Genomic DNA, 25,028 nt, shown 5'->3' with positions numbered 1-25,028 from the left:
CATACAGACCAAGTTAACATTTACAGATCAAAGCTGTTGCTTGTTAATCATGTTCTTAGCTGGGAACAGGAAAATAGCAAAGTTAGAGACCAGAGGCTGAAAGAGTTCTAGTTCCCTTCCTTCCTTAGCACCATGGGGTCCACTGGGGAACAAAAGTTATGTAGGTCCCCCTCACACTCCTGTTAGCAAGTACATGTTTGCACCTTTTCCTGAAATGTGACCTCTCCCCCAGCCCTTCGAACTCACACAGCTCTTGAGCATGTGCTCAGTGTCCCCTCCTGGGGCTCCAGTGGCTTCAAGCCCAAGACATCTACGCTCTGGCAAGGACATGCCCTTTATGAACAGGATCCAATGGACCTTTTCCACAACATGCATTTGTGCCTGCAATGTGTTTTAACACACAGAAATACAATCAGGAGTTATTGCAAGTGTAGGTTTTGTGGCTGAGTTTACCCAGCATTACTGAATATTTTTAGGGCAGATGTCTTAAAATGTCTTTAAAGTGTGTACACCTGATTTAAGACACTTACGAGAAAAAAGATCTTTGTTTCCTTGGGTTCAGTGAAGTGTCAGATAATATTATAGTGGCGTATACATAAACAACAATAAAAGTGTTTTGCACAAAATCATGCATAAATTATATCAGACAATTCGAAAATTGTATACATTTATTTACTTTTTAAAATAATCCAGGCACAATTTTGCAAATACACAGGAGCACATTCTTCAAATGGGAGCAAAAACTAAGTAACATATAGCAAAAAACACAAGGCAAAACATACAAAGTATAAATGGTATGAAAGTTTTTCTTAGTCTACAGTGGTATCTGCTATCAATACACTTGTCAGCATTACAAAAGGCAACCAAAGAATACAAGTAATAAATTGTGTAACATGAACCACCTAAAAAGTTTATGTTAGCAGCATAGAGTAGCAACTTTCTAAGAACAGAAGAATGCTTGCACACTGTATATAAATGCATATATGCACACATATACAGATACAACTGGAAGGCCACAAGAACAAATTTACCCTGGGAAAATGATTAAGGGAATTTTTATGTGTCTTGCAGTATATAAAAACAATGCATGCATTAGCAAGCACCCAGCATGTTCAGGATAAAATTACATCCATGAGCAGAATCACATTAACTCTTCATCAAACAAAGCACTTACCATGCTGTACCCATATTGGATCACTTTGTCCTATATCACACTCCTGACTTATGGAGCACATTTGGATGGTAAATTTAGGAAGAATCAGGAGCCCTTGATTCCCATAGTCTGACAGGAGGAATCAGATCTCAAATTTGAAAGAAAAATGCCCATGGAAAAAAATATCCTTGCAAAGCCTGAGTTATAAGATGGTCTAGCAGGAATTCCACTTTCCTGTGGGACAGTGCAGTACAGTGGCCTCACTTAATGAGCTTTAGTTTGCACGATGGAGTGTTCCTGAGTACGTGCACCAGATTCCTTCTGGATGGAAGCAAAGGAAGTGCTCCAATCACTAGTGGCATTCAGCCCCTGGGATCAAACTAGAGATAAGTATGGAGATCAGGTCCTTAGCACCAACAGTTTCAGGCTACAGATCCTAACCAGCTAAGCTAATTCTTTGCTAACACAGACACAGGCTTTAGAAATACACAGAATAAACATTAATCAACAAGTACTATAAGCTGTATTTATCATGTAGATTAGTTTTAGTTGCTCTTACTTGCCCCTACCTGACAAAAAAGGGACCTTCCCTACAGACACCCATTGTGTTTGCAGACACTCAGTGTGTTTGCATTGTGTGCGAGTGTGTCTGTGTATGAGGGGGGTGCAGGTCGTCAGCCAAAAGAGCAGTGAGCACACAATTTGTTTTTCCTTCAATCATCTTCAGAAATATTATTTTCAGTAGCAACCATCTTCAGAAATACTACTTTCAGCAGCAAAATTATTAAAAACTCTGCAGGCATCTTAGCCAATCTTCTACATGTTCAATTTCCATTGAAAAGATACTCCCATAAACAAAAAACTTAGGGATCATTGCCCTTCTAACCTCTTAAGAACATCTGTGTCAAAAAAGCCATTCCCAAGTTACAGTCAGGATGTGAGATTTCCTTAGAACAGAACACAGAATTGTGATTGTGAGTGTCAGAGTAGGTTCACTAAAGCAAGCTGAACTATTTCTGATATTTCAGTGAAAAATGTCAAATTTAGTAATTATTTCCTGGCTGGTTTCAACAGTTTATTTGCTGCCAGCTGCTAATGGCATTTACAGAGCAAAGTGCTCTGGGCAACATATGATATGAGGAAAAGAAAAAGTACTACTTCTGCTGCTTGAACTAAGTTTACACAAAACTTACATTATTTATTATAGTGGAGAATAAAATGTGTAACATGCTATCATGCATAATACATGGTAAGAACATGCATTAGTTCAAGTTTACAGTCTCTTTCCAGTAAATTAGAACAGCAGTGGCAGATGTTGACAGCTGCATATTTTGAGGAATTCCCAGAAATAGCAGCAAGCAATGCAAAAAAAGACATGAAATCAGCTGTTTAAGACACCCATGAAACAGTAACTCTTTGTGAGTTAATAACACAAACAATAACAGAACCCAGTGATACCTTTCCTATCATATTCCAAGAAACTGAGTTGAGCACCTGAGGTGAGACTGTGCCCCAAGCAAATCCCGCTGCTGCCTGGGGAGTGTGTCCTTGCTGTGACACTGCAGCCCCAGGGCAGATCCAGCACTTTGCCGGTCCACAGAAGGGGAGGATGGGCAGGCTTGGTGTGGATCACAGGCTGCCTAAGTCAGATGGAGAATTCTTCTCCACTGGGGCTGGAAAGGGCCCAAAGCTGCAGCAGGGTGGGGACGTACAAAAGCTAGGGGAGCAGGCCCAGATGTGCCACACATGTCAGTATGGCTTCCACAGAAGTCCTGTCTTTCAATGGAGAGAGACCTTTTCTTTCTCCTCCAGCCCCTTTTAGAGGGTTTGCCTAGGAGACTCTAATCCAGAACAGACACACAATCTCCTGTAGATTATACTAGACAAGGTTTACAAATAGCTTCCCCCTTCCCTATGACTTCAGCTATACATATCACAGCAATAGCCAGAAAAATAGAAATCAATCTGGTGGCTGGCTTCACTCCTCTATGGTTAAGTTTCATCCCTGTGCATCCTCTCAGGAAAGAGGGAACACAACAAAACACATCTGTTGAAAATGAAACGTTTCCTCCCCAAAGGAACTAAATATAGTCAGGAAAAACAGGACTTTTTTCAGTAAATATATGACTGTTGCTCACAGTACATCACAATGCCCACAGACAGCTCCTGTGTGAGCACCAAGGTTTACTCTTGTGGGTACCCTAAGGTTCATCATGAACACATCCCAGGCTTGCTTCAGCACAACTAAAGACACTATTTCTAACATACATGCAGAAAAAAACACAGCAAATTCTAAGCATCAATATGTAACGTGCTTCTGATTTTCTGCTTACTAAGAGCACCATCCAGGTATAATTCACAAGGGATTACTTAATTCTTACTTACCTGGACATGTCTTCTGGTTGAGCATCTGTGCTCTGCTGCCAGCTATTTTTGTGTGGGCTCCGACTTCAGTCCAGCCCACTAGCACGTGAATAATGGAAGACCATGAGCATCAGCCCTCAAGAGTTGGATGGGCTTCTCTTTATATCAATTCTGCAAAGCATTTTGTGCTTTGGTACTTGCCAGACAAAACACTGCTTACCCTGGCACCCAGGAGTGCAAGGATTTTACTGGGGTAGGTGCTGTATTCATGAACTTGCCAAAGCCACTTCCATTAGTTTTGAAGAGAGTCCTCAGAGATTCCTGAATGAGGGAGTGTTCAGATAACTTGTGTCAGGCTGACTTCTTCATCCTTGGTGGTGTTTATGTGCAAATATTTAACAACACAGAATTTGCCTCCATTTTTTCCTGTAAAGGGCATGGCTTTCCCACTGCTGCTGATTCCTACTCAAGAGAGTAGGACAATTATTCTACACAGGAGCTAAAGGCATTTGAAGAAATGGAACACTTTAGTAAAGTATTTCCAAGAGAGATCAATGGATACTCCTTGCCTAAAGCACTTTAGGGGCATTTTTTAGAAGTTGGAACACCATCTGCTCCTAAGTAGAGCTCTCCATAAGTCCTCCCTATTTACTGATGTAACTGATAGGAGCAGTCTGCAGATGGAGCCTCCCAGCCCAGATGGAAAGGGAATTTGGCTGGCTATATCAACTAATTTTTTTCTTTCTGAGAAGAGGCCTTGGTATAAGCAGAAGGATGTGATCTGGACATCTAATAGGGATGAAAAGGTTGGGATGATGTCTGTTATGTCAGTTTGGAAAGAAAAAACAACACTATTTTATTCAGTCAATTATGTATGAATAGTAATTAGCCAGTCAAAAAGATATTTTTAAATGAAATTTTCTGCTCCTATTTAAAACTTTTTACTTTGAAAACAAAAAGTCAGAAGGTAATGCAACATAAAACATAAAGTATATTTACATTTAAATGTTTATTAAAACCAAGCCATTTATTCCTTTTTTATGCCTTCCCCTCTTTTTTTAAAAAAAGTTTATTTAAATGTCCCCTACATTTTAGAAGAAACTTTTGATGACTACTCAGCTCACTGATGGCAAAAAAAAAGAGGCCAAACTATTTTTGAGCATTCCTCTATTAGCAGCAACGTGAAAATACATTTTGAAATCCTCAGGTAAACTCCCTGCTTGTTCTATACTCATGAGTAGTTGATTAAAAGAGGACTGCCTGAATGAATAAGCAATTAGGATATGATTACATTCAGGTAAACTGTAGTAGTTTTATCTTAAAGAATTAATAAGTGATTCTCAGCTGTTTTCTTAACTGCTCTCAGAAGGTGAACCAAGATCCCTTATACACATCCAAGTACTGACATTCTTTCTTTAGTACCACAGCTGGTTTTTAACAGATTTCAACAAGTAATTTATTTGTAGAACCATCTTTAACACAGTGGTCACAGTTACTTACTCATGTAATAAAAAATCATGTAAATAGGCATTTAACTTATGCTAAAGACAGGCTCATTTAAATAAGGGAACTGATGTTCATTTTTTCTAGTATGAATGAAGCCTTGCTGCAATGTTTCTGATGTGGATCTGCTCTAAGTGCAAATCTAGGCAGAGAGTAACACCTTTACTTTGCTCTGTGACACCCAAACTCTAATTGTGTTCTCAATTTTATATACATTTAGATGTTCTTAGAGCTGTATTTTTCTTAGCTATCCTTTGTGATAGTGTTTCATGCAGCATGCAAGCATTCTTCAAAGAGCTTCAGAAGGAAGCACATATTTTACAACATGTTTATGGTGAATTGGCAAGTATTAATCATCTTAAAAACCTTCTCAAGTTTAAAATCCAGGTGAACAAACTTGGGCAGAATCCTTATGCTCACTGGGGAGAAACACCCAGGGGCACAAACACTCTGCTTCATGAGGACACTTCCATGGAAGTCTGTCCAGTCCAAACAATTTCCATGTGCAGCACTTTCATAGCAGTTTTCTATTAACCCAGAAACCTTCTAAATACAACTTCAATTGGCTGATGTTCTTCCTTGCAGTTCTTCTTCCCTCAAGGGAATGATAGGATTTCCCAGGCTGCCCTGTAAAATATGTGTGGAACATTCTCCCTAATTCTGTATGTCCTGAATTTTTCAAATCCTGCCTTACAATTTTTTATTACCTTTCCATATATCCAGCCACCTATGTGAACTGAACAGATGCAAGGTGATAAATCTGTTTTTTCTACTACAGCTCTTCTTCCAACCAATGACCCTTTTTCCCCTTTTGATTTCATCCCATGTTGTATCAGCATATAACTGATTTAAACTCCAGGGACAAGAAACAGCCACTTTTAATTACTTGTATGTCACAGCATTGCCTGTAAGCTTCAGACACTTAGGGCACCTTTTCTTCAAAGCCTTATACAAATAAGTTGAAAATGGGAATACTCATCTCAACATCTCAAGAAAGTCAGTCAAGAAAGGGAGTAGGAAAATACTATTGTTCTTCTTTTCTAAACTGGAAGGTGAGACATAAAGTCATGCCAGAAACCTGGGACAAAGCCTGTGTTTGAATATAGATGTTTATCCAAGATCAGAAGCATGGCCCCAGCCTTTGTCTGACAACCAGAATGAATACTTAGAGTACTAAAGAAAGCAGTGAAAGCTGAGCTATATAAAAAAATAAAATCAGAGAGCTGCATTTATGGTAGAAAATAGAAGAGGCAACAGAGATGATACCCTGGAATCACCTACCAACAGGAACAAGAAACCAATGATCAAGAGGAGGAATACTGATTTCCTCCCCATCCTATGGGTTGAAGCAGTTGATGAGAGAATATATATGCAATGAACATATAAAATATAGATTTATATATACAAATATACAATAGGAAATAGTCAGTATACAAATACTTACATGTAAAAATAGTTTTTTACTTTCCCCTTTTCTTGATTTACAAAAGCATACAAAGTTTCCTGTTGGTTAATGTTTAAGTAGTGTGAGTAAACCCTGTGTGACATGTTCCACACATAATTCCTTCAAGTGTTCACAGTATTGGCTATTACAGTGTTGAATCTGACATTCTTGATGTTAAAATATTCATAGGACACATTCTAAAATTAAAGCATTACTTTAAATACAGTTTAAATAAAACTCACATGTGTATTTGAATTATGGTCATATTACAAATGAGTCTGCTGCAGTTGAAAACTTTCCATGACAGTAAGCTTGGAAATACAAACTTAAACTAGAGATGCGTATATTTTAAGATTCTTGAACTGCCTTTTAATGTGCAGATAGTACTGTGAGATGAGGAGTTCTTTCAACTTCATCTGAAGCAATGCAAGCTGATAGAACTCAGTATTACAAATTATCCTCAGTAGGAAAGCGGATGCACAGAACAATTTGCCATCAGAGCCAGACACGTCGTCACTTTCTTCAAATACCCAACAGACAAGAATAAATGACAGGTACCATTGTTTTTGTGTTAAGAATAAATGATCTGGAGCATTCTGCATTAGGAAAGTGCTTTAAATTAAATTAAATTAGTCCTCACAACTCTCTTGTGAGGTGGATAGACACTATCCTTGTTTTTAAAGATGGAGAAACTGGAGATCTAAAATAAATTACGATGCCTGCATGGGAAATACTGTCAAAATACTGTTATTTGGGTGTTGGAGCAAGTCAAATGCACAACTGGAGTAAATGGAGATATTAATGAGACAACTTTACATTCACCAGCTTGGGTACTGACAGCAGGCTTGGTACAACAGCCAAAGGTTCATCATGGGCTGCAAAACACAATCTTTGCCAAGTGCCATTCTGCTGGAGCTGAAGTGTGGGACAACAGCTTCAAAAAGCACAAACTACACAGTCCCAGATGGTGCAGACTGACCAAGGTGGAAGGAAGCTGCATTTCAGAAGTTATGAATTAATCAGGAGTCTTGAGTAGGTAATATCTTCTTATTCAACAGTTGGGTACAGTTCAAGAACCATGCTTAGCTCATCTCTAATTTTACCATATATGTAAGTGCTCACAATATACTGTGTATCAATATATTCAGGGGTTGTTTTTTTAAATTTACTCGCTCCCAGACCTTGGAGGTCTGTATTTTTCCTCACATTTCTCTTGTTGAAAATTTCTACTGATACCACAAATGGAACTGGTGCTTTAGTACAGTAAATGAGCTACAAATAATAATTTTAAATATCTGAGATGATGGACAATTTTCAAAGGACCACCATGCTCTCTGTGTGCACCTGTATATACAGGAAGTCTCATCTGTCTTTAACTGCTCCTGCCTTGAAGTAAAATCCAGTTAAAGTATAAAGTGCATAGTGTGGATTAAAACCTTAAGAAACAACAAACAATGTGTCTGCCTTCCACAGATGAATAATTTTGCTTAACAGCTGAACCACCACCCCCTTTGTCTTCTGGTTTTTAGTTTAGTGTTACCTAGGCTGAGAAAGGCCAGCCAGATGTAAGCAAAACTATTGTAAACTGAGACATCTCTGTAATATGCTGTTAAGGGAGAGTTAAATAAACCAGTATCAAGACACTGTCCAGTTGGGATGTGTAAATATTATTGTGTGCTTCTTGGCCCACTTAGCAAATACTTTCTTTTCTGTGATAAACCTGTGGCCTCCATATGGAGCATTTTCATGGAGAAAGTATTCCTCACACTCATCTCTTCCTGGCTCGTAATAGTGGTAGGGAACTTTGCGAAAGCCTTCTGACCTAGGGAGAAGAAAGATATACTTCAGTACTGTCTTCAAGAAAAACAGAAATATATAACACACCTGAATACAGGATACAAGCATCCTGGCTTGGATCAGCAATAGTGTGACCAGCAGGAGCAGGGCAGTGACTGTGCCCTGTTCTCAGCATTGCTGAGGCCACACCTCAAATTCCCTGTTCAGTTTTGTGTCTCTCACTACAAAACAGACACTGAGGTGCTGGAGTGAGTGCAGAGAAGGACAAAGGAACCAGTGAAGGGTCTGGAGCACAACTCCCACGAGGAATGACTGAGGGAGCTGGGAGTCTTCATCCTGGAGTAAAGGAAGCTCTGGAGGGACCTTACTCTTTACAGCTGCTTGCAGAGGGGTTGTAATGAGGAGAGGGTTGGTCTCTTCTCCCAAGGAACAAGTGACAGGACATGAGGAAATTGCCTCAAACTGCATCATGGAAGGTTCAAATTGGATATTTGGAAAAATTTCTTCACCAAAAGGGATGTCAAGCACTGGAACAAGCTGCCCAGGAAAGTGGTTGACTCAGCAGCCCTGGATGTTTTTAAAAGATGTGCAAATGTGGCCCTTGGGACACAGTTTAGTGCAGACTTGGCAGTGCTGGCTTAACAATGAACTCCATGATCTTAAAGATCTTTCCTAACCTAAACAATTCTATGAATGATCTGAAATCCTGTCCATGTGTCAGCACTTGAACTCCTTTGCTAAACTGTAAGGGCTTTCATCACATGATGATTTCCAGGAGTTTTCCTAAGGCAGAAAAAGCTCAGAGTAGCTCTCAGCATACACTGATCATACCAGTCAGTGAGAAGCTGATGGGCTGGCTCCTATGGGCACTGCACATTTTGTTTAACCTGTGATAACTCAGCCCACAAGGCTCCCTCCCCAAGCAAAGTCTTCTTACTGGATATCCTAGCTATTGAAACTGGTTCTTGAACTGGCTGAGCAGGCAGTTTTAAGAGTAACATCCAATTTACGTAGGTAATCCAGTCAGAATCACAGCTTAAAGGGGACATCCTTCTCTGCTGCCAGCAGTGCTGTCATGCTGTTGACTGGTTTTACATCAGGGCTATGCAATGCCAGCTTGGCTGAGCTCTCTGAGGACAACCTTAGTCCTGTCACCCCTCATCCCAGGGTGCCTACTGTGTGTTTTCATAAACAAAGAACAACATATGTTCATTCTGTTCATTCCATCTGGATGACTCAATCAGTGAGATCTGCAAGTTCTAAAAAGTCAGCCTCTAATGTTAAGATATCCTAATTAAACAGCTGTGACTCAAATTCTGTTGTTTGTGACATTTTTTAGGTTCTGCCAGCAATGAGTCTCACACTGGAGTGACACAGAATGTGGAGTGAGAATCTGCACAAAGGATGGCTTTAGGAGCTTGTGATGCACTGGACTGGTTACATGCAGGACTTGGGCCAGCTTAGGTACAGAAGAATAGATGTGTAGGTACTAGTACCATACATTGCTCATGACATTTCCTGCTTTTCTGAATGAATGAGGAATAGTTTCCTTTTATATTTTTCTATCATACACAGTAGATTAAAGTATTTAACTTGGACTTCTAAAAATTGTGTTTAGAGTTATACTTCTGACCATAGGATTAATCCACTGTCACAGTAAGGTCACCAATAGTAGTTGGCTGGAATTTATGTCAGTTTATTGTGATAAAGCTCACAGGACTTGTTTTATTACCTAATTAGAACCCTCTACTACTCAAAACAAGCCATATATAACCGAGAAAGTTCAAGTAGGTTGCTCAATGGTAGTGAAATGTAATTTCAGGTAACTATCCTGGGCTAATCATTTTATTTCACTTCCTAGTGTATTTGGTATTCAGAAAACAATGTATTCGTTTTTTTCCTCTCTAGATTTGTTTTAGCAATGGAAGCAAGTACATTTTATCAAAAGAATATGAGCATACTTTGGTAACAGCTAATTCAGAAACTGCAAAAGATCTTTGATTAAAAATAGCTCCTTATGACATCTGATGTTAGATTTTGTAAATGTTTTTATTTTATCAACAGCACATGCCATATCAGGAGTAAATATGCTGACAATAGTGTCACATCAATGCAAAACACTGGGAAATGACTGCCTGATCCATTTTTTGGATTTATGATATTAAAATCAATTGTGAAATTTTGACAAGACATCAGAATTGTAGATGCATGAAAATAATTTTCTATGATCTTACTTGCAGTAGGTGTCATTTATCATCCCATAGACGTGAATTCCATAGCAGGCATCCATAGCCAAAATTAAGGTGAACCAACCCGTGCTGAGATATGAACCTGACTGGACTCTGTAAAAATACAACATACACAAAACAAACTGCAATGAGAAATTATCAACACTTTATCAAAGAAATCAAATCTATTGCCTGGGACAAAAGGCATTAAGAAGCTTGACAATCTGTCAAAACCATACAATTACTTTGAATTATTTATAGATATGCTCTCATTCTTCCAGCTTGGGGCCTCCAGCTATCGTCCACAGGAAAAAAAAAAAAGTTAAATACCTGAAGTCAAACAATGCTTCTCCAGTAAAACAGAAAATTATTTATTTTCACATTTGAAAGATAGTAATTAGTGGAGTTTGTAAAATGAGATAAAGTTTACCAAAACACAAAGTACTGTTAGAATTTGCCTTGTGCTCACATGAGTAGGCACCATCTTCTTCTGCAAGCAAAATCTTAATCTGCGGTGGGCTATCCTCAACCTGAAAATTCACACAGTAATGAAACTTCCAAGGATATTTTGGTACAAAACTATCTAATACAAGGGTCTGAAAAACAAAATTCTGTGTATATCCCTTTACATAATTTTGTGTTATCATTTTTCGAGCTACCATAGCAGAGAGAAAACCACATGAGGATAGTGCCCAGATTGACAGTCTTTGCTCAAATGACTAGATATATTCAATCAGCCCAGAAGTATTACCTGCAGCAGTGAGAAAAATTACATGTGTAAGGATGTGGCTCACAGACTGGTTGGTTGAGCAAACACATGCATTGCTAACCACAAACCAAATCCTGCTGGCTCTGCTCACACAAATGTTACCAATGGGGGACTGGGAGTCAATGGAGTTACCCAGATAACCTGGGCATGCAAGAATCACTGCTTTCAAACCTCACCAGCAGTGAGAGCACACTCAGCCCTTACTGTTTATGAACTGGTTGGAGTCCAGCTTTGTGTATGTATTGCTTTCAGTTTGACTGAAATTAGTGACAATAATTATCTTTAAATTACTTAAAAATGCCCCATTTCCAAAGAAAGATACCACAAAACTCACAAAACCATCTTAATAGAGCACCTTAATAGAGCTGGGTGTGAGTGAGAGGAGGGGATATATGAGCTTTCTGCCACACCTGTAAGCTCTTAGCTTTTGCCCCCTGTATGGCAGGGGGCAGTCTGTTCTCCATCCTAAGCTAAAGCAGCCTAAAGTTTGCACACAATTAAGTTTTGCTGTAAAAGAACTCCGAAGTAAGCCTAAGTGCAAATCAGTTATTGCCACCAACAAAATCTTCTGAAAACATTTTCATCCTGGGGTAGGAATAAAATTTTCATGTGAAAAAAAAAAAACCCTATAGCAATTTGCCCAGCCTATAAGCCCCAACTTCCCTGTGAGAAAGAAGAACCAACCTCAGGTGTTTTTTCCTGGTTCAGAGCAAGAGTGTACTTCAGTCTCTGTACTGCCTGCCTCCTCCTGCATCAACATACCAATCAGTGGCTTTTAGCACAGAATCTGTGTTACATCCTTGCTCAAGCTGAACTAAATACTACTTAAGACAATGGGTGAAAAAGTAGTTGTACATCCTTTATCATGACACTTACCTGGCATATACAGGTCTGAGATTCAGATTCCTTCCCTGTGTAATACCTTTTATTATGGATACTAGAAAAGCTCCAAGAGATTTATGTTCCTAAAGAAACTCCAGTACACTCCAGTTTAAATAAACCTTTGGTTTTTTTAGTGAAAAACTATTGCCTCAATTCCCAGAGCTGAGTCCAAGCACACTGGAAGTAGTTCCCTGCCCATGTCTGTCCTCCTTCATGGTTGAGCTGGTGTGAACTTCTATCCCTGACTTTCCTGAAATATCCTTTCCCTTGGGGGAACAGCTAAGTATCTGTTTAGGTGCTTTTGTAAAGATCATACTGGAAATAATAAATAAAGGGTTAACTTAAACTGAAGAATGACAAGTGGAAACTAAAGGCAGGATGTCAATTACATCAGTTGGTGGAAACCAACTGTAATTGTGCTGCTTTTCTGGACATGTTTATAGCCACGAAAATGTACAGCTGTTTATCTGCCCCATCAGGATCTTCATCTCTTCAACCAGAATGTTCTGCCACTGTCTAGCAGGGAGAATTCCCAATCCAATTCATGTTATTTCAAAATAACATTCTGCCATGATAAAAGGCTGCATTGCTTCTAACTTGCTTTCTGCTCTTGCACCAGGAAAACACTGGCCTTGAGCTTTCAAAGGATTTTAGAATCATAATAACCATTTATAAGAACACGATGAAGATCAGGACCCTTCCGATAATGGATGTTTATTGGAGAGCACTATATCGACAGCAGCATCTGAAATTTGCTATACTCAGGAGGAAAAAGGAATTTTAAAAAAGAATTAATCAATATTTCATGTCTTGTTTTAACACCATTGGACCTCAGTCCTCTCATCTATATACTGCACTGGCAGGATAAATAAAAACAGCAGAGTGAGTTCCCAGGTATTTTCCCTGGGAGATGAAGTACATGACAGAATACAGATTATATACTTTAAACCAAAGCACTTATATTCATCCCATTTTTTCCTCTGAAGATACACAGGGATATGAGGGAATATACTTAAGCAGTGGAGATTCTGGATGATTTGGTAACACCTTAAAATTCAATCTGATACCATAAACATGCTTTCAAAATTCTAATGAAAGCAATATTAGAAATGCGAAAACAATTTTAGCTGTCCCTAAAAAGCCATAAATCTCCGAATACCTTTTAAAATATCATCCCATAAAACTGTAGTGCAAAGCAATGTCTCAGCCCTTGCTATTATGCTAACACTGTGCACTCAATTTCCCTCTCTACAGGAGAGTTTTACATGTTTCTTGGTCAGGGGGTTTTGAGACTCATTAGAAAAAGAGTTCCTCTTGTTACTGTAATTGCACTCAAATTTCAAATTTTATACATAGGAAATAAAAAAATCCTCCATTTATGTGTAGCATAAGGCTATGTAACCACACAAGTCTGGGGGAAGAAAGACATTAATTCCAAAACAGAGTAAACAGGAGTTTGTTAAACATCATCTGCAGAACTACAGCAGGCAGATCTATTGTGATATACATATGTGCAACAATCCCCAAATTGTTTCCTATGGCTCAGAGAGACTTTTTTTCATAGTATAAAATTGATGGGGACCAGATCTGGACAGGAAATTGTCTCAACAGCTCAGGAGAAAATAATGCACTGTTTTTCAAAGTACACTTTTAAAAAGATGGCTTTGCTTTCAAGACATGATTTACAGCTGCATGCAGCAATGAAAGGGCAATGCTCACAAAAAGTTACTTTGTTTACCTTAAAAATGGAACCTTATTTAGCATACTTCCTACTTTATTAGTGGTCTCAAAGAAATGATAGTTATAGGTTGTAATTCACTCTGCTAAATACCATCCACCATTTCAGAAAAGTACATAGGCATATGCTTAACATTAGACATGAAAAGACCAGTGGAATCAACTTAGTTAAAATGCTTGAAACGAAGTATATGCTTGCTTATCTTGCTCTTAGTGAAGGTTTAAGTGCTTAAAATGTCATTATTTAATCTCAGAATATAAAAGTAAGCTCCAAGATTAATAGTTACTTGAAAGTTTCAAGTCTCAAAACATAGAATTTGCATTTTTAGTAATGCCTTCCACAAACGCCAGCAGAAAGAACTGACTACAGTTTCTCACAACATGTAACAAAAGAGACTTGCATTCTATATTTCAGAAGAAAATAGTAAAATGCACTTTTAGGATTGCTAGATTTGTAATATATGACACATAAAGCTTTAATTAAAATTTAATTTAAAATAAAAGCAATTAGACAGGCCTCTTCAGCTTTACTTTCCACTATATTAAAAAAAAAAAAAAAAAAAGAATAAGAAATTGATATAAAGAAGCTGGAATAGAGAATGCACCCTAAAAATGCTGACAACTGAAATTCATCTTCTTTGACATCTGTAACTGTGCTTTGATGTAGGCTAAATGAAGGGAAAACTCATTCTTCCTGTCACTGGGGGTAAATGGAAGAACATAAAATATTTTCTTGGTGATCCAGGGCAGGTGAGTTCAAATCGAGTAAAAGTTTTGTTGTCACTTGAGTTCTGATTTTAGCACAAATTCCAGGAAGTTCTTTTCTTCATTCAATTGTTCCAGGATTTTTTATGTGCACAATCAATTTTAGTTCTATGGTTCAATGGACTGTAATTTCCAGTGGGGACTTCAGTGGTAAAAAATAAAAATGAAAAAAACGTTTGTGAAGGCAGAGAAGATGTCTACACAAGCAATTGCATGTCAATCTGATTGCAGAAAAGAACTTAGAAGTCTATTTTTCAATTCTTTTGGGAGAAACTAGAGATCACAGAAGGTCAATTAAGAGTGTTAATTAAGATAAAACCGAGGAAATTTAGTACTTCAAAAAGCTATTAATTAGCAGAAAGCTTGCCAAAAGCATTAAATAGACACTTTTCCTTTTTGACTTAATTTCAAAATATTGCAGTAAAGTAAAATTCAACAGTGACAGATTGAAATGACAAAATTCTCCAGGCCAATTAATTGACAAAAAATATATCCTTTCATAAAGGCTGTTTATAGAATCTAATCCTCAGATGACTCTCCTACCAAACTACTGAATCAGCAGCAGCTTTATTTGCAGCAGCTTGTCAGGCCTTTTGATTAATAAACAAGTATAAATAAGAGTATTGGTCTAAATAAGAGACCTATAATACACAGAGTAGAGGCTTTATAATGTGAGATGCCCTTCCAACAAAAAGGTTTGTTAAAATTACTCAAAATGAACAGAAATATTTTCAAAAATATATCAGAATTAACTTAGGCTACGTTCAGGTAGAATTGTCTCTGGTATTTATTTGTATCTGCGGTGCATCAAGAGACCATTAATCCTCTGGGAGGGGGTCAGGGTACTCTGCTTTTGCCTGGCACTCTGTCACCTGCCCTGTGTCAGCCTCACCTGTGACAGGTCCTTGGGAATGAGGGTAGAAGGTACAAGTCCCCTCTGCACTCCCTTGTTAAAGACAATCACCTTTTTTTCTCCCTGGTTTTCTCTGGGTTTTTGCTTTGCTGCATCACAGTATATTTCCTTACAACTAAAAATACAGGAAATTTATCTGCCAGTGCATACTGGTGAGCCACTACCCAATTCTATACTAACCAAATTAATGCCTCCATTGTACTTAGTTGACTGAGACTTCTGGGGGGTTTTTTGGTGGTTTTGGTTTTTTTTGGGGTTTTGCTTTTGTTGTTGTTGTTGTTTTGTTGTTGTTTTTTGTTGGTTTTTTTTTTTCCCCTGAAGAAGCATCTCTGAGTACAGCTGCTGTAAAACTCTTATGCTTTGCCAAATTAAACACCCACATTTCCCAAGTCACAGTTTTGGTCTATGCCTTTCTCTTCACATCAGATGTAGGTTTGTAAATGACAGACTGGAATGAGTTGGCAGAAAAATGCACCCACCCCTGAGAGAACAGCAATGCTCTCACCTCTCCTCTGAGGAGCACGGACACTTCTCTTGCCAGAGAGCTATTTTTTTGAGAGGAGTAAAGGAAGCACCTGTGGTACAGGAGAAGGGCAAAACTCTAAATCTTGCAGAATATCTGCTCTAGCCTGGATTTATTTCTGTTTTCTCTAAGACATGGTACTTTGTTGCTAATTATTTCATTACCTACTTTCAGAAGTAAAAAGAGCACAAGAAGAGCAAAGAAGATGCAAGCACAGAGAATTGATTTTAGCTGGTAAAAATGGTTGCTATTTCTACATTATAAATATACCTGTTAGGCAGCCATTTATCATAATTATTCATTCTTTTGTACGTGTCTGTGTGTGTGAGTGTTTACACGTGTTTGCTCTGCATTCCATAGTGGTGCAGGACATCTAGTAATAAACAGCTGTGCCCCTCTAGCAGTGAGCACGCTGTCTCACACATCCTGCTTCAGGTCATTCTGAAAAGTGAAACATTTATTCATGGACAGATGTTTTATTAGCCATCATGTACAGTTTTATGCAAAGCTCAAACAAGTGGAATGCATTATGAACAGCACAGACCACATTCCAGATTCAGGCAGTGACTGTGCCCAGCAAGACGTACCTGGGTATGGAGAAGGGATGCACTCCAGCCAGCCCAAACTCTTGGTAGATCATCCCTACTGTGAATCCTGAAAAGAAGCTGCAGTTGGATGGCATACTGTTCAATTAATCTCCAGAAATATTTGTTTTCTGTTTATATTAATACTGCACCAATGGAACACAGGGACAAGAGTCCATTTCAGTTGAGTTTACTATAAACCTGCAGGAAAGGCTTCTCCTAGGTCACAAACTGACCCAACAAGAATCTCCCCCACAATGTGATTTAAAAAGAGATGTAACAATTGAGAAACCCCATGTCAAATTGGCATTGAAAAAAAGACAGGAAGGATATTTATGAATGATCACAAAAAGGAGCAGAAAAATGATGGCTTTGTATTTAACTGCATCTAATTTAAAAAACATCAAAACTATTTGACTTACTTATTATTTTGGGCAAGACAGCCAAAATCAACATTAGAAATAAGGACTAGTCTGTTACTACAATTACAGAAATAGCTGAGGCATCTGCTTGGGTATTTAACTTATGGATTTATTTGCAATCTTTGTGTTGTATAAATTTTTCTAATTTATTTTCTTTCTTTCTTTGTCTACTCAATACACTCATGGAAACCTGAAACAAAGAGGAAAAAAACCAAGGCAGCAGCTTGAGAAAATTGAGTTCTGCTGTCCAAGCCTTTGTAGTTTCCTTATTTCTGATTCCTTGACCTGATTTCGATGCACCTCAGTTCAGTTCTGAACTCAGGCAATGAGACAAGGAGGTTACGTCACCCAGGCAGAGAGGGCTCCTTCAGACACCTCTGCTGCTGAACTCAAAGAAGAAAAGCAGAATTCCTCTTTATCAAGGGTGACCACAGAGGTCCAGTGTGGTGCAAAGCACACAGAAGAGAAACAAGACTAAAGAATTATAATTGTAAACTCTGCCCTCCAGCCTATATATTGCACTTATATATTATTCCAATGTGATTCTCATGCATTCTCAAACCTGTGCTAATCTCTTCAAGATGAATGGCATCTCCTGTAGAGAACATGAATTGGTAAATGAATTTCTTACAGCTACTGGGCTTCTACAGGTTGCACTGAGTCTTCAGATAAGAACTGTGGTCTTGGTGCAAACTGTTTATAGAACAGTAAATCCCAATTTCAAACTTTTTTCCTTCCCCACTCTCTTCCCCAATCCTTCTGTTTCCAGAAAGACATATTTTCTTGACTTCTCTTGAGTCAAGATTCTTCATTTCCCTTTCTTAAGTACAGGCTGTGGTTGGAGCCACAGCCCATGCTATTGCCTGCACTCAGGTTATCAGCAGAAGATGCCTTTTGTGAGTGCCTGGGTTGCACTTGTCCCCTGGGGTCTGCAGTCGAGCAGTTTATGCACAATCACAAACAACCTCGACCTGCTGCAGCTGCACCGTGCAGAAAGAAGGGCATGGCTCTACACATTTCCATTTGCACTTGGATTTTGTTGATGAACAAAATGTATGTTTGAATCAGGACAGAATGCACAGAAATGTCAACCATTACAAACATGCAATTATGTTTAGAACGAAGGAAAACTAAATTCACGTAATCAGGTTTGGGGCCTAAACTGTTGGCATCTTTACACAGCCATTTTTCAAAAATCACCTGAGTAAAATTCATTCCATGCTTAGGAGGACTGTTTATCAGGAAATGCAGCTCCTCTGGTCAATGGCAGCAGAGCACTTGCTCCACAGGACAATTACTTATGCTCACAGTGGTTGAATCAAATGGCGGGTGATGCCAAAACTTCCCTGGTTGTGGCACCAAGGTGTAACCCTGTCCCAGAGTTCCCCACCTCTTACTAGACTATGCTGGGATGAAGACTTACGGCAATCCCTGGTGCTGTGACAAAGGGAGTGACAGCTGAAAGCCTGGCACAGGTTTCAGGGCTGGTGCCACAGTTGTCTGTAGGGCAGCTTTATGTGCTCTCCTCTTCACCAGTAGCTGCATCCAGTTTGCTGAGTCCTGGTTCAATATTTTCACACAGCGTGAAAGGGAGTAGAGAAGGATTTAGATTTTCATCCTTTGTAACCAAAAATGAATCAAAACTAAAAACTGTGCCAAGTGGAAGAAAAAAGACAACAGGGCCTTTTCCCTGCATCTCCATTTAAATCAATATTTGCTGTCTTGGGTCTGCACATTTTTCTACAGGGAGGATATAAACTAAACAGAACTGCAGTTAATCCAGGATCCCTGAAGAGATTTAATTAAGGAGGCTTTCCCACCCTTTTCTTTTGGTATTAAAGGGCACTCACTACTCCTAGCTGCATATTTTAGTGAAATGTATTGTAGGTGAATACAGAAGAAATTTCTTGATTAGCTCTTACCATCTCAATACAAGATACTGAAAGGAGTTCATCTAACCTTGTCTGAAAGCAGCTTAAATTTTTCATAAAAACATTTCTTTTAGGTTGGGTCATTTTTATGTTGAAATTGAAAACTGATGCAACTTTGTAAAGGTGTACATTGTATTTCTGTGACACTGGGATGTGAGCAGAGGCTTTTATAAAGATATTTTGTTTTACTGCTATGGTGAAAATGAAAGAATAGCTAGCATGGGATTGTACTCTAATTCTGTTCATTTAAGAGGGAAGAACACTGGACCAAATACTCAGCTGACAGAACCCACACTGATGTATATCAGCTGATACCCTTTCAAATTTTCCACAGTCTGCAGTCATTGTAATAGTTCAAGCACTACCTCTTTGATATTGATATGGAAGGGAAGGCGACGTGACATTGCTCTTCACACATTTCACATTTATCTGAGAACTTTGCTTTTTACCAGGATTGATGCCCATACGAAAAAAAAGCTTATGGAGGGCCAGAATGTTAACTCTAAGTTTTTCTTCTGAACAGATAATATTCACTGGAAAAAGAGAACTCAAACTCCATAGATTAGACCTTCATCAGTGCACATTCCTCTATCAACAACTCTTCTCCCTCAGCTCTGGTACTCAGAAGAGCATTTCCAAGTAGTCTAAAATTCATTCCTAATTTGTTGCTAAATTACTAACTCATTATTTACATTACAGTAGCACTGTGAATCCTCATTGTGCAAGGCACTGTACACACACAGCAGTTCTTCAATCAAAGAGCTTATCAGTCAAATACCCAACAGATTATTTGGAGAACATACCTGTCCTTACCCCTTGCACTGCACCACATCACAGAGCCACGTTCTCTGGAAGTGTATCCAGAGCCACAGAGCTCTTCTCTACACTACCTATTTGCACGAACCAAAAGTTCATCTTAGATTGTGGAGCATCAATATTTTTAGCAAAAACGAAGTCTTATATCCAGACAAATTATTCTGATATGGAAAAAGGAGGTAAAAATAGAACTTGCGTGGGTCTGAATTTTAATGCAATTGCAAGAGGCCATAAAGTAACCCATCAGTCAAGCTTTGAAGATTAACTGCTAATTAACACAGATGTTGCCTTCCCTTTTACTACTGTAACTTTCTACAGATTAACTTTTCCTTAAAGTATAAAAGGAACAAAATATTTCCCTTTGCTTTTCTTTCTTTTCCTTTTTGCCATACATTTTAATGCCCACATATATGGGCGTCATTATGGTTTAGTATCAATATTAGGGTCTTGCTTACTATCTATTTTCCATCAAAATGGATCAAGTCTTTCACTGCTTTCTTAATTAACTCACCTCTGTCCAAATATCAAGAAAGAAGCAAATAATCCTCACATCTGAGCTACTGAAACTTCCTCTAACTCCTCCACTGCTTGGCTTACATAGCAGGTGGCTTTCTGAGGGCATCTTTTGCTCACGCACATTGTGGGCAGGAGAGGTTGAAGTCTAATTAAAGCCTCACTTCAAGAATAGGGTCCCTAGTCCAGAGGACACCCAGGATTATCTTTTGTCATTCCCCTTCTGTTCCCCCAAAGTCACTATATTTATGCAGCAGGGTCTCCTGAAGGCCAGATGCCAGCAGCCACTGGTTCAGATAGCTACCCTGGAGGCAACACCTTGATTGTAGGCAAACACATTTGGCAGAACCAAGAATGGCACAAGTTCTTCTCTCAGATGGCAGCCTTTAGAAAATGCATGGTATAGCAAACAGTTCAGAAAAGCAGGAGACTGCCACAGGAAGCTCACAGGAAGAGGAACCAGGGGTCACAGTTCATTTCCTACTATCCCACTGAACAGTTTCTTCAACACTGGACAATTTCAGAATATATTATTCCAATATTCATTGAATAGTCTGCAGGAGGTTAATAATACAAGTGGAAGCTTTGAGAAAAATCTCCATACTTATTAGAATGGCAGTTGAATGCTCGAAACCAGAATTTTTATGGCTTCTCTGCTATCAACTGAAGTAGCAAATTAGTTAATTTTCCACGTCTTTCGCAATCCAGCTTTTTGAGAATAATAAACACAAGAATCATCATACTAATCACCTAGGCAGCTCACTATCAGCCTAAACTAATGCCTAGGTATCAAGAATGGTGAGGACTTCAGCTAGCACCAGGAGCAGATATTTACAGTGAACCCGAGTGAAGTGGGATTCATGAAGTGGGACAGTGGTCCTTTGCTTTATAAACACATGCTCTGATTTCTCTTCCACATTTTACTGCTATTAGTATCATCATCTTCTCAGCAATTCCCAGTATCAGCTAATTAAGAGTTGGCAATGTTACCATGGAATTGTGCAGGCAAGCAGCTCCTTGAAGGCCACACATGTGACAGGACCCATCAGATGAGCTTGTGGCTGCTCCCCTGGCACCAAGTTCAGGACATCACAGTTAATTAAATTCTTATCTACAAGATTTGCATAACAAACATTAAAACAAGTTAATTCATTACAACTGGAAACAGCCACCTGCTTGCCACAATTTAGCTGACTCAAGTCTAGACTACATCCTCTTGGCCCCAAACTGTAAAATCTAGAACTGACTAAAATCTGTTCTATGGTTACATTCCAGAGAACCTCAGGTAACAGTAGGAGCTACACTACTGGAAGGAATTCCACATTAAAAATTAAGAGCTCAATCACACACAATAGCAGAGATAGTGTCACAATTAGCTTTACAAAACAACATCATTCTTTATAAAGCTCTTTCTTTGCCTCTTCATGCTATGTGCCTGATAAGCCCTTGCCAACAAAGACATTATACTAATTACAATTAGTTATACAAAGTGTAGGACAACTTAAATGATTTATTGATTTTTTTCCTCAAAAAATAAACGTTATTTTGAATTCCAAATATACAGTAAGAAAAAATAAAACAGAAACTGCAGATGGCATGTTCAGTCCAGACACGTATGAATGTGAATATACTTACAGGGACACTCAATCCATTTAAAACTTTAATCTTTTCCCTGGAAAAAGCATTGCAGAGTAGGTTTTATGCAATTAAATTCATTTTTCCCTGAGCAGAGACATTTAAGGTACAAAACCAAGAGCTGAGCTATTTTAAAAAACCCCTTAGAATAAAGAGGATCTTCCACCAATTTTTTTCTTAATGTCTTCAGGTCAATAAATAAAAGTATGCACATTTGTCATGCAATATTAATGTGGCACTATGTTTGCCTTTGATAAAATTATTATCCACATGCAATCTGAAGACACAAAAGAATCTGAAGTTGTATTAAATAACTTTCTGTGTTAACTATGAAACTGTGGTGATGACCACTTCATACCTAGGCATGCAAATAACGAATCTTTCTGCTTCAGTTCTTTGGGAACTCTTTCTAAGACCTACTACAAGACCCTCCTTTGTCCTCCATCCTGCAACATCCTGTAACAATATTGAGAATTTGCTTCTCCTGTGAATATCTTCATTGTTCAAGTGTATTTCCAGAAAGGATTTGTAGCACTGAGACTCTGAGCAGAACACAGCACTTGATCCTTCAGGGGAACCCTCTCATAAATTTATTCTGAACTCCTCTGAAGTTCCCAAAAAATGCCTAGACTCACTGAAAAATGAAGAGCTGATCCAGTCTGGTGTTCTCCCAGTCCTTTTGACATGCCCCATCTCCAGAGTGCCAATGCACTCAAGCACTTAGATGAAAACCTTCTGTGACACAGGCAATGAAGGTACACAAGAGGAAAGGCTTAGACACAACAGGCACCCCAGGAAGCAGCAGGTTTACTCCCTGTTCTCTGAGTGCCTTTTGCCATTACACCAACCATTTTGTCCTCAGTCTTGTCAAGTGAAGGCACAGCACTTAGGAAAATACATTTCTCTTTTTTTCTGGTCTGCAAGTCAGCATTATCTGATTAGGTCTACTTCCTAGGGCTTGTTCAGTCTCGCTTATCAGACACACTGGAAAATATTTCCAATAATAAGCCAGCAGAAATCTGCCTTCATATCTGGTGTCAGGCTACATATAACAGAAATCTTTTCATTTTAGTTTTAAAGTATTGCTTCATTCAACAAGCTGACTGCTGGCTGACACACAATCTAACCTAAAGGCTATGGATCAGCAGGTAAATGCAGAAATTCTATTAGTTTTCAGACCTGAGGTTTACGCCTTTCATTTCAAATGAAATCAAAATCCTACACATGAATAGGTAAAGCACAGAGTAAAGATCCTTTCTTAAAACCATCCATTACATATCACATGAGTGCAAGGAAGAAAGCAGTTCCTGCATCTTGTAGATACTGTATTTCTTGTGCTCAGTGACTCTGGCAAGGAGGTAAATAGCAGACATAAAAGAGATCCATTCTGAGGAAAAATTAAAACCATGACGAACATTATATTGGGCAATGTGAAATCCTGCAAAGTTACAAAGACAGGCATAGTCAGATATGCTTGGTATTAACAAAACCTCTCCAAGCTTGTATAAATTGGACTTCCTTACCTAAATCCGATTTTAAAAGTCATAATCAAACTTGTCTATGCTTTAAAGGTTTTGGAAATGAGCATCCTCATATAGGACCAGAAGCAGGAAATAGTGCAAAAGTGCATATTACAAAGCATTCAGAATATTGAGGAGAATATTTATTTTTCCAAACTGAAAGAAATGCCAGCAACAAAGAGAGTTTTCATTTCTTTGTTCTTTCTAGAAGTGTAGACAACCAGCTTAATATATAAATACACGAGATTTAGGAATGATTGACTCCTAACTTCATTTTACTATTTGCTCTAAAGAGATGTTCACTGGAAGTTCTCAGAGCACTGGCAACAGCATTTTGGCACACTGTATGGACTGAATCCCCAAAATAACAGCAGAGAGCATAACTCCCTTCTGGTGTGGGTCTCCTTCACAATGGTGGATCATGATAGTCTTAGAGCAAGAAAATCAATTGTGATTACATGGTCACAAATATGATCACACAAATAGTGGTTTGGATGTTTTTGCTATTGGTCCTATTCTGTGCATTCAGTTTAGGAAATTGTTACATGGCTTCGCTAATTCGTCAGGAAAAAATATAGAATAAAAGCACGACTTTTTGTTCCTTGAAAACTTAGCTGTAATATTTGTCTTTGGAGTATGACATTAAACAGTAAAGAAACTTGTTGGGTCCCTCTTTTTCATTATATAAGCCTTATACAATATATGAAGCCAGATCTTTCATTTGTACTTTAGGTTTATTTGTATTTAATCTGCATTTTCTCCTGGCAATAGGTTTGATAGCCTCTAGTTACATTTTGTGCTGATGCTATCTTATAGCTTGATGAGAACAAGTGAGTTGGTATTCTTTATCATAGCTCTTAGCTCTATAATACACAGCTCTCATTCACAGATATCCTTTACATTTTCTCCAGGAGAGGTAGAATTGTAGGTGTCACACAAATTCAAAGACATGTTACATCAGCTGGCCTAGAGGGAAAGCAAACAAAAACATCGAGATGCAATGTCCAGGTCCAGCACTCCCTCAAGTCCAGTAAGTCAATTAAATCACATCTTCTGAAGAAATAAAAAGACCCCAAACATGATAATCCTTGTTTATCTCACAGATTATAACAGAAATTATGCTTTATCTTGTCCTTTTGACAAGGTCTAATGGCAGCTCTTCTGATTCTGCACAAGTATTTTTGACAAGGAAACAGTACTCTGTACTCTTCAGTCAAAAGCTGACCTAAATGGTGTTTTAAAAATAACATTTTGTTGGATTTTACTAAACCAGGGCTGCACAAAGCTAATACAACATGTAAAATATAAATATAAAATAGAAAATAATATAAAATAAAATAGAAAATAGAAAATGAAATGTAAAATATAAAATAGAAAATAATATATAATAAAAATATAAAATATAAAATCTGAGTTGGCACCATTGCCTATGTAGTACCTTTCATCACAAGAGGTTTTTAGTAGAATACATGCACACTGACAAATGCAGCCACTTGCACATTGCAATGGTAGAGGACAATTTAGGATGA

At 38.3% G+C, this 25,028-nt stretch overlaps 1 protein-coding gene across 1 annotated transcript in view; it reads right to left on the bottom strand.

The window, feature by feature from the left end:
- Positions 1–637: 637 nt before the first annotated feature.
- ST6GALNAC3 (ST6 N-acetylgalactosaminide alpha-2,6-sialyltransferase 3) overlaps positions 638–25,028 on the bottom strand; it is a 214,314-nt gene continuing 189,923 nt past the window's right edge. The window contains exons 4-5 of the mRNA XM_059854042.1: positions 10,496–10,603; positions 638–8,286 (exon numbers count right to left, since the gene is read on the bottom strand). Coding sequence (XP_059710025.1) covers positions 8,100–8,286; positions 10,496–10,603 — 295 coding nt within the window. The 3' untranslated portion in view covers positions 638–8,099. The remainder of the gene's footprint in view (positions 8,287–10,495; positions 10,604–25,028) is intronic.

The sequence above is a fragment of the Haemorhous mexicanus genome, chromosome 9, assembly GCF_027477595.1.
Source record: "Haemorhous mexicanus isolate bHaeMex1 chromosome 9, bHaeMex1.pri, whole genome shotgun sequence".
Lineage (NCBI taxonomy): Eukaryota > Metazoa > Chordata > Aves > Passeriformes > Fringillidae > Haemorhous > Haemorhous mexicanus.
Note: the sequence above shows the minus strand (reverse complement) of the source record. Positions and strands in the feature narration are given on the sequence as shown.